Here is a 10,676-nt window from a genome sequence, read left to right on the forward strand (position 1 = left end):
AACTTTTGAAATTACTAAATGTATAAATGTTGCTGGAAGAACATAGAGGAGGAATTTAGTATTTGTTAAAAATAAGAACTGCCAGTGACCATCTAATCTAGAAATGAAAATTAGCATGTATTAATTGTGACTTACAAAAAGCAATGTCTATTTCAAAAACAAAGATGAGAACTCACATGCAAATGACTGCGCTGATCAGCGCCCTTACTGGAGGTGTGTGATGCTTATCCTTCATTTCTGCTGACAACATTTCAGAAATTGCCCTCAGAGTCAGTCAACCCACAGAAAAAGACTGGTTGTCATCTCAGAGGCAACAGAGACTTTGATCCCAAATCGGACTGCTGAGCCCTGCCTTCCAGTCCAGCAGAGCCACTGCTTCCCACCATGGATTCCCCCTTGAGGCTGAATGGGTCACCTGTGTGAGTCACAAAAACAGCCCCTGGCCAGGTGTGGTGGCTCACATCTGTAATCCTAGCACTTTGAGAGGCCAAAGTGGGTGGATCACCCTTAAGTCAAGAGTTGGAGACGAGCCTGGCCAACATGGTGAAACCCCATCTGTACTAAAAATACAAAAATTAGCTGGGTGTGGTGGCACATGTCTGTAGTCCCAGCTCCTCTGGAGGCTGAGGCAGGAGAATTGCTTGAACCCAGGAGGTGGAGGTTGCAGTGAGTCAAGATCGTGCCACTGCACTCCAGCCTGGACAGAGAAAGACTCTGTGTTTCAAAACAAAACAAAACAAAACAGCCCTGGGGATAATATCACAGCTGTGGGAGATCTCCTGTCCCAGCTGAATTATGACAATGAACAGTGTGAAAATCTGGAATTCATCTCCATGGTTGTGCCTATGACAGGTTTGGCTGCATTCATTCATTTTTTTTTTTTTTTTCCTCTTGAGACAGTCTTGCTCTGTCACCCAGGCTGGAATACAGTGGTGCAATCTCAGCTCACTGCAACCTCTGCCTCCTGACTAGCTGGGATTTACAGGCGTCCGCCACCACACCTGGCTAATTTTTGTACTTTTAGTAGAGACAGGGTTATCAGCACAGTCCTCACCTGCAAGTCAGAGCAGAAAGCACAGTGAGAATCCTGAGGCATATTTTGCATGGGCTAAGTTAAAAATGTGAATTTGATACTTTTAAAAAGTAATTTTAAAGCTTCATTTTAAAAACAAAGTATTTTTGTAAAATTTAAAAAAACATTTTTTGCATTTGGTCAGATCTTTCCTATCACTTTGCAAAGGCGCTAGGACCTGCACTCAGGCCTGGTACAGAGTGTGTCTGCAGGCATTCATTTTAAGTTCTGTGGAGAAATTCTATAAAAATAGGCAATATTTGTGTTTTCTATCCAGAAGTGGAAATAAAGAACAGGGTTTTTGTGATCACAAAAACAGAATAGGAGGGGACGCAGTCTGCAAGTCCTGTCCCTGTCCTTACCCGGGAAGCGGAGCTAAGATTTGGGGGCCTCTCCGGAGTCTAGAGCGTGACTGCAGGCCCGTGCTCCTCCACGCCGCCTGGCGGCAGTGCCAGGCTGTGACGCGGGTCGGCCCGCAGGGAGCTGAGGAGCCTCTGGAGGCTGCCATCCAGGGCCAGGTCCCGCTGCAACCGCTGCGCCAGGCCCGCACCATTGACCCGGGAGAGGCTGCCTGCAGGCGCGCCTGGGGCCTGGGGGGACCGCGCAGGCTCCAGCATGCCCTCGATGACGACGTCGTTGTCCTCGTCGCTCTCCGCCTCGTCGGGATGGAAGTTCTGCAGGATGCGCGGGGTGGGGGGACCCCCGAGGCCTGCGATGCTGTCCGAGGGCGGCCCCGAGCTGCCCAGGGCGCGGCCGCCACGCACCACATTATTGCGCTGGTTGGCGGGTTTGACGGTGACGATGAGGTTGTGGCTGTTGGCGATCATCATGTCCGTGACCTGGTCCAGCGTCTTCCCGGCCACCTCAATGCCGTTCACCTCCAGGACCTCGTCATTCACGGCCAGCAGCCCAGTGCTCTCCGCCAGGCCCCCGGGTACCATGCGTGAGATGAAGATGCCCGGCACCTTCTCCAGCCCATGCGGGGTCACGCGCACGCTGGCACCATCGCGGATGTAGAAACCCAGTGGCTTCTCACAGCCGTGCCGGTGCAGCCGCACTCGCCGGTGCGTCTCGGGGACCAGGTCCACGTCGATGATGGATGACACGGGGCGGAAGTCGCGCGGGAGGCCAATGTCCAGGTGTGCACGCCGCCGGGGTCCCTCGTCGCGCAGCGCGCCCAGTGCCCGCCTCCGCCTGCAGAGTGAGCCCGCGCCAAGGCTGCCACGCTCGGCCTCCTCTGTGGGAGAGGGGACAGTTAGAGGGGACACACAACTGAGCCCCGCCTGAGCCCTCTGCCATCATACACCTGGCACTGCTGTTCCATCCACGTGACGCGTAAACACCCCAGGTGCATGGGAGTGTTCCAGACCCACAGGCTAAGCTGAAACCAGGCAAGCTCAAGTGCAATCCCCTAAAATTGACTCTCTAGCACTCTCTAAACTGCTCCACAGGCACAAAACCAAAGGACCTACAGGCTAAAAGGTGCTAGCAGGCACCTGCAGCAGAGAGAATCAATGGCAAGTGGAGGGTTTGGGGTATGGCGGACTGGCCAGTGCCTCCGCCTTCAGGGAGGCAGCGGGCTGGACTGGGGACTTAAGCTTTGCCCATTCTCCTGTATATTCCTTCTCTCAACTGTAAGACAGATTCATTTAAGGTTAATCACAACTAAGAGAGACCCTTCCTGCTTTCTTCTTTTCTTCCTATGTGCAAGCCCCACACAGTGTCTGCTAGCCAGCATTCCAGGCCCCTTGAAGGTGATGCTCAGTCAGGCGTGTCAGCATTTCTATGCATTTTTGGTTAGCAGTTGATGAGGGGAGATGAGTAGAGGAAGGAGTGGGAGTGGGAGCAGAGACAGCTGCTTCCCTTCTGTGAGGTCCTGCACACACCTGCCAGCATGTGGCATGACACGTTTGTGGCAGTGTGGAAACTTTACCCTAAAGTTAGGCTACTGCAAAATAAAACTAAAGTCCACTGAATTAAGCAGAAATGTAAGGAGCTTAGTCTAAAGTAAAAATTTTAAGCAAAGAGACTGGTGGCATTTGGAAACTATGAAGAAGGTATTTTCTTCATCTCAGAAAAAAAATCTTGTTTTATCACTTTTATTTTTATATGAAGCCTCTTTAGTTTTTGACACACAAGGCTCTATGAGACAGGCGTCTTGGGGAGCAGAGGGAAGGGCTTGCTCCAGGAGGGTTGGTCCTGTGGAGTCCGCTGCATCCACAGCGGCCTGCTCTTAGGGCTGGGGAGGCTCACATCTTTGCTTTGCCAGTGAAAGCCAGGAGGACTGGGAGCCCAGGCAGAAGCAATGCCATCAACAGGTGCTCCTCAGAGCAGAGACCTCCAGGCTCCAGGGGTCAGTCTGGCTTCTGCATTTCAGTGAGCAGGTATTATGACTTGCTCTGGGGATGGGGAATGCTGGTTGACAGTTCTGGAAAGTTCTCCACCATGGAGGCAACATTCAGGCAGCTTAGAGAGGAGGCCTACGCTCAGGCATCTCATCTCAACCCAGCAGAGCCCATGACCGTCCAGACAACGAGAAGGCCCTAGCACAGGCTCTGGAACATGCTGCAGGCAGCAGGGTTAATGCACCCTGGAGCCGGGATGCCCCAGCATGAGGACTGTCTTCCTGGGAGCTGGCATCCCAGCCAGCACTCAACACGTACCACTCAATGATGGGACCCATCCATCATCAGTTATCAGCATAATTTATTACCCACTGACACAGTAAGGTCTGGAAGGACTTTTCAATGACTTTTAAAACGACACCTGTAAGCCCTGTTTACCCTGATGTGATTATTACGCATTGTACGCCTGTATCAAAATATCTCATGTAACCCATAAATATATGTATACCTAAATGTACCCACAAAAATAAAAATTTTAAAAAATAAAATTACACTTGTAATACTCCTCAGCTGTGATCACTGGGGCTGAGTGTGCATATGTCTATCGAGTCCTTTCCTGCACACTCACACGAACACATATGGATATGGTTGTCTGTGGTTGTTTTATAGAAATGGGATCTCAGTTCCTGGCCAGCACCCAGCCTCTTTGCACCTCACAGACTCCGCAAATGCTAAGTTGGTGACTTTGAGGACACAGATGAGTCGATAAAGTCCCTGCCCTGAAGTGGCCATGAAACTAGTGGGAGAAAGAAATAGACTGAATTTTACGTATGGCCACACAGAGAGCCCTGTGAGACTGGATGTGCCCAGTGTGATGGGAACAGTGTGGGGGCATCTGGGGAGGCGGCAGTTACACTGCCCAGGGGTGTGGGGACCAACACCATAAAGGTCAAGAGAAGATGTCAGAGAGTGAGGGGCACAGAGCCCCTCTTCATGTGAAGAAAGACTGTGCCTGTAGGGTCCGTCTGGTCTGGCTGCTGACGCAGATTGGATTAACCAAGAGCCTGGGACAGAGCGGGTTCTCCCTGGACTAAAAGCTAAACCCAAACAAAGGCATCTGCCTCATGATGTGCTCATTCTAAATGGGAGGGATGTGGATCCACAGGGCACAGATGGAGGTGTGGCAGCTTCCGAGGCGCAGCGCTCTGCCTGGTTTCCATGGCATGGGTTCTTCCCAAGAGGACTCCTTGGATGACAAATCTATACATTTTTAAGAGGGCAACCCCTCTGGCAAACCCATGCCTGCAAGAGCACTGTGGTGCACGTGGCCACCCACATGCTCCTCCTTTGGGATAGGCCCTGTGCTCAGGGCCATTTGGGGTCACCAGCCCTGTCTGTCCTGAGGCAGAAATTGGGACCACCCAAGAAAGGTGAGGCCCAGGGAGGAATGGCCTAGGAGAAGAGACTGAGGTTTTATGCAGGGCAGGTGAGGCCTGAGATGCTGAGGGTAGGGGAGTAAGAAATGGTGCATGTCCATGTGTGAAACAGCCCAGCCGCCTGTTTCACACACGGGCAGAATGAGGCGAGGCTGGGCCCAGGAGAAGTGACACTTAACTGTTCTAAGCATCCTCTTTCTCTCCACCATTGACTCAGAGAGTTTCAGACTCTATTTCACCTCCCTCCACGAGCCACTTAAAGTCCCAATTCACGGCCAGCCCTCCCAGGAGCCCCACTGCTGTTCTACATGGTGCATTCCCTTCCACCAAAACCATGAACCTGTCTGTGTCACAAGAACCAGGTGGCAGCATCTCACTTATCCCCACAGGGCACCAAGTGCTCTGGTCGCGGTGCACAGTGGACCAGATTCAGGTTCAAGCCCAGAACTGTGGGATACAGAGAAGGGCACAGTGGGGACCCTCCTTGTCAGGTGCTTATAAATCACTTAGGTAGACCAGGGTTCCCTGCACCAATAAAAGCAAGTGTGTGGATTTCTGCTTCCCAGAAGTCATGTAGTTCTTCCAATCCCTCCTGCAGAGTGCAACAAAAACCCTGGATGTTACATACAAAACAAACAAGCTATGACACAGGAGAGAACTCACACTAGCTGGGGCCTCAGGACCTGAGAAGCAACACGGCAGCAGTGCCCTGAGTTTTAGCCTTGTCATCCCAGACTGTGGAACTGAAGGCACCAGCAACCTGGCTGCACTAACGGGCACAGACCAAATAGCTCCAACAAAAATCTGTCTGCTCTGTCTATACAAAGATCAGAGAGAGGCACCCTAAAAGGACGGAACACATGTGGACAATAACTGCTGTACCCCACACACAGCCTGGACCCTCACCTCCTTGAGGCTGGAATGTGTGCCCAACAGCCCCTGACCTTGGCCCCGGTGCTAGGGAGACTAAGCAGGGAGTGAGAACCTGGATTTTTGTCTTTTCTCCATGGGCCCCACAGTCCTGAGGGGCCTCTCCTGCCTCAAAACACTCAGGGGCCATCCTAACACCCCCTCCTCCCAGCCAAGTCCCAACTACTGCAGATCCCTTGGCTGCACTCCAAACCCTCCAAACCTTGAGGGGTGTTGCCTCTGTGATGAGCTCTCCTTGTGTCTAACCAGCTTTTAACTTTCATTGTTGGGTGTTTTCTGCTGGGTCCATACTACTATTCACGTCACATCTGAATGTTGTGTCCACAGTAACAGGATGAAACTGTTGGGTATTGGGCCTTCAAGGACTTGAGCAGAGGGGAGCCTTGTTTACCACCAAATGATAATGTAAAATATAATTCTAGCCAACTACAAATTAAACCTTTTGAAGATATGTCTTTGCCTCTAAAACTTTAGTAAAGGTTTTTTTTTGTTTGTTTTGTTTTTCTTGTTTTTTTTAAACAAAACATGGTGTTGAATTATTAACCTCCAGGAATTTGCCAGAAAACATTATAATTTGTCATTTCTGCCAGGCGTGGTGGCTCACACCTATAATCCCAGCACTTTGGGAGGCTGAGGCAGGTGGATCACCTGAGGTCAGGAGTTCAAAACCAGCCTGACCAACATGGTGAAACTCATCTCTACTAAAAATACAAAAATCAAATGGGCGTTGTGGCATCTGCCTGAAGTGCCAGCTACTAGGGAGACTGAGGCAAGAGAATTGCTTGAATCCAGGAGGCAGAGGTTGCAGTGAGCTGAGATTGTGCCATTGCACTCCAGCCTGGGTGACAAGAGCAAAACTCTGTCTCAAAAAAAAAAAAAAAAAATCATTTCCAGTGATTTCCTAACAAAGGTACCACTTTGTCACCATCTGGATCTGCAAACAAATGTTGTGACTGTTCCCTTGTATTTTTCTTTCTGAGATGAACGCAGGCATGTCAGTGGCACACAGCCTCAGCTCATGGACACCATATGGTCAGGTTGGCACCTACACAGCAAACCACCCCAATCATTAGTGTGTTCCTCCTTACCGTAGCACCTGAAGCAGAACAAAGGCCCAGATGCAGGGCTGTGAGCATCTCTCCCAGCAGCCCTACCTGGGTGCTGGAAAGGCCCCGCTGTATTCTGCCAAGCAGGCAACACAGACTAGGGCATGTGTGCCATGGCAGACACTGCTGGTGCTACCCTCAGTCATGGGGGCATCAGGACACCTTATGTCAGTGGAAACTTTCTACCTCTCTTAGAATCTAAAGGCATCAACCAGTTCACCGAAAGCGATCGATTACACCCTCCCCAAAGGTCAGATCTAGTCACCCCATATGAAACACAAGGGCTTAGTGGTGTTTTTTTTTTTTTTTTTAAAGAGTAGTATTTTTAATTTTCTGGTAAATGTCCTCTGTAGAGAGCGTCCGACAAGGAGGGGAGGTGCGTGCCCCTTTCATCCTGTCCTGGCTCCTTACATCCTGAGAGCGAGAAAGCCCACAGGGCACTCACTCCACATTTCCACCTTCCCAGGGAACTTCAGGGGAGTGCACTGGCCCTCCCTGCAGACCAGGAAGGTCTGATCCTCCCCCTACCATAAGGGGGCTGTTCTCACAGAAGTCCCTTCAGCTCCCCTTCTCCACACCACGGCCACCTCTTTGTTTAGGGGCCCCACAAATGGAAACGAGGACCCAACAAACTGGAGCCCCCTTTGATCTTGGTCGTCCTGGCCAGACCCTAACATCCCATGCTGACCCCTCTGGCCTTGGCCCTGTGCTCCAAGGGAGTTTCAGTGAATCTACAGGTGTAGGGCTCAATGTGTCACCATATGGGATAATTACCACTTTTCAGTGCAATACACTAATCGATCAAAACAGTGAAAGTCAATAATTACAAGTGACTCTCACTGGGCCTCATGGGCCACACCGCCACTGTGGGTCCTCTGTGTGGTTCCTGCCTAAGAGCATCATGGACGTGTGTGAGTGTGGACGTGTGTGCAGGATAATACACAGGCAGTGCTCAGGACAGGGCACAGCTCTTCATGCAGCAGCTCACTCAGGGCAGCAAGCTTGGAGCAGGTACTCCTGGGGACACAGGCTCAGGGAGTTCAGGGGCCTGGAATGGCCTGGAGAGGGAGGGTCTTGTGTGGAACACCCATGACAGGCGAGGCAGCAGCAATGCTTCACCATGTTTCCAGACAGACTTGGGGTCTTGGGAGGAGGCGCTGCAGAGGGTGAAGCTGGGGCTATGAGATGTGCCCAGGCCTGTCCTCACTCCCTCCCGCTGTGTCTCTGATGCTCTGAGCCACATAGGGAGATGATAACAAGCACGGGATCATGGCCCAGGATGAACGTGCAGGGAATTTTCGAGCAGCAGGGAAATGTGTCCCGTCATGGTGCAGCACCTCTCAGCAACAGGCATGCAGACCACCCTGTGCAAAGGCAGGTTCTGAACCCCTGGGCCTTGGTTGCAGCTCGAGGACACTCGGGTGAGGTCGATGCTGTGGGTTCATAAACTAATTCTGAATAACAGGAGGCTAATGAGCTAAGGAATGTCTGTCACTGTCAAATGGCTGTGTAAGCTGAAAGTTGAACACATCTGTAGGCAGGGGGCAGAAGAGCAAGCAGCTCAGTGGAGGACATGGGCCGACACCCCACAATGAGGAGGGCCAGCAAGTGCAAGCAAGCGACTCTGGTCCTTCCTGAACTCTTGAAGAGATGGGCCGGCCATGGGCTGTACCCTGAACCTCCTTCCCAGCATCCAAGGGCCCAGAGTGTCTTTGGCTCCAACCACCCTGACTGCTTCCAGTGAGAGCTGCGGCTGGGGTGAGAGAACACATCACCTTTGCCTGTCTGCAGAGGGAGGATGCAGGAAAGAAAAGCACTCGGTGTGTAGCTGCTCATACCGCAGCTGACCGCTCATCCTGACATGGGGGTGAGGTGATTGAATTTCAGACAACAATCCATTTCTCCATCTCTTTAAATAGAAACCATTGCATATGGACTTCATTAGTGAAAAATATCAAACTTTCTTAGAAATAAAATTTGTTTTAAAGAATACTACATTTCTAAAATTCCAACTTGATTTCTAAAATACCTTTTTACAAGAAAAAAATTGTCACTGCTTCTTTTTCAAGAAATATGGTAAATCTGTTATTTTCCACAAAGTAAACAATTCGAGGAGTCACATTTTTTAGGCAACTGTCCCACCCTCTCCCCATATCCTGTTTTCAGTCAAATTAAATTATATGTATATGTGTCTGTGTGTGTGTATATATATACATATATATATAAATTTCTTTGGAGACAGCCTCACTCTGTCACCCAGGCTGGAGTGCAGTGGCACAATCTCTGCTTACTGCAGCCACCACCTCCTGGGTTCAAGTGATTCTCATGCTTCACCCTCCTGAGTAGCTAAGATTACAGAAATGCACCACCACACCTAGCCATCAAATTAAATTATATTTCCTTCTTCCATTTCTATTTTGAGGTATCCGAAACAAGAGGGGAAATTGAAGTCTGGTCCTATAAGGCTTTCATAGTTATAAGTTTTCAAAGTAAAGATTTTCTAGGAAACATTTTCCTACAAACAACCCCTTCTGTCACATAAGGGCTTGACCTGAATTAAAACTATCTTGACTCTCCAGTGAGGAAGGGTAGACCAATGGAACAGAACTGGGGCCTCGGAGGCAACGCCACACATCTACAACGATCTGATCTTTGACAAATCTGACAAAAGCAATGTGGAAAGGATTCCCTGTTTAATAAATGGTGTTGGGAAAACTGGCTAGCCATGTGTAGAAAGCAGAAACTGGATCCCTTCCTGACACCTTACACTAAAATTAACTCCAGATGGATTAAAGACTTAAACGTAAGACCTAACACCATAAAAACCTTAGAAGAAAACCTAGGCAAAACCATTCAGGACATAGGCATAGGCAAGGACTTCATGACTAAAACACCAAAAGAATTGGCAACAAAAGCCAAAGTAGACAAATGGGATCTAATTAAACTGCAGAGCTTCTGCACAGCAAAAGAAACAATCATTAGAGTGAACTGGCAACCAACAGAATGGGAAAAAATTTTTGCAATCTACCCATCTGACAAAGGGCTAATAACCAGAATCTACAGAGAACTAAAACAGATTTACAAGAAAAAAACAAACAAACCCCTTCAAAAGTGGGCAAAAGGTATGAACAGACACTTTTCAAAAGAAGACATATATGAGGCCAACAAACATATGAAAAAATGCTCATCATCACTGGTCATTAGAGAAATGCAAATCAAAACTACATTGAGATACCATCTCACGCCAGTTAGAATGGCGATCATTAAAAAATCAGAAGACAACAGATGCTGGAGAGGATGTGGAGAAAAAAGCACTTTTACACTGTTGGTGGTAGTGCAAATTAAATTAGTTCAACCATTGTGGAAGACAGTGTGGTGATTCCTCAAGGACCTAGAAACAAATTCCATTTGACCCAGCAATCCCATTATTGAGTATATATTCAAAAGATTATAAATCGTTCTATTATAAAGACACATGCATACATATGTTCATCGTGGCACTGTTTACAATAGCAAAGACCTGGAACCAACCCAAATGTCCATCGATTATAGACTGGACAAGGAAAATGTGGCACATATACATCATGGAACACTATGCAGCCATAAAAAACGATGAGTTTGTGTCCTTTGTAGGGAAATAGGTGAACCTGGCAACTATCATTCTCAGCAAACTGAAACAAGAACAGAAAATCAAACACCGCATGTTCTCATTCATAGGTGGGTGTTGAACAATGAGAATGCATGGACACAGGGAGGGGAGCATCACACACTGGGGTCTGTTGGGGGG

At 49.1% G+C, this 10,676-nt stretch overlaps 1 protein-coding gene across 1 annotated transcript in view; it reads right to left on the reverse strand.

The window, feature by feature from the left end:
* Nucleotides 1-708: 708 nt before the first annotated feature.
* PARD6G (par-6 family cell polarity regulator gamma) overlaps nt 709-10,676 on the reverse strand; it is an 86,539-nt gene continuing 76,571 nt past the window's right edge. The window contains exon 3 of the mRNA XM_032293810.1: nt 709-2,309. Within this exon, the coding sequence (XP_032149701.1) occupies nt 1,474-2,309 (836 nt within the window). The 3' untranslated portion in view covers nt 709-1,473. The remainder of the gene's footprint in view (nt 2,310-10,676) is intronic.

The sequence above is a fragment of the Sapajus apella genome, unplaced genomic scaffold, assembly GCF_009761245.1.
Source record: "Sapajus apella isolate SASKATOON/1434 unplaced genomic scaffold, GSC_monkey_1.0 scaffold30, whole genome shotgun sequence".
NCBI lineage: Eukaryota > Metazoa > Chordata > Mammalia > Primates > Cebidae > Sapajus > Sapajus apella.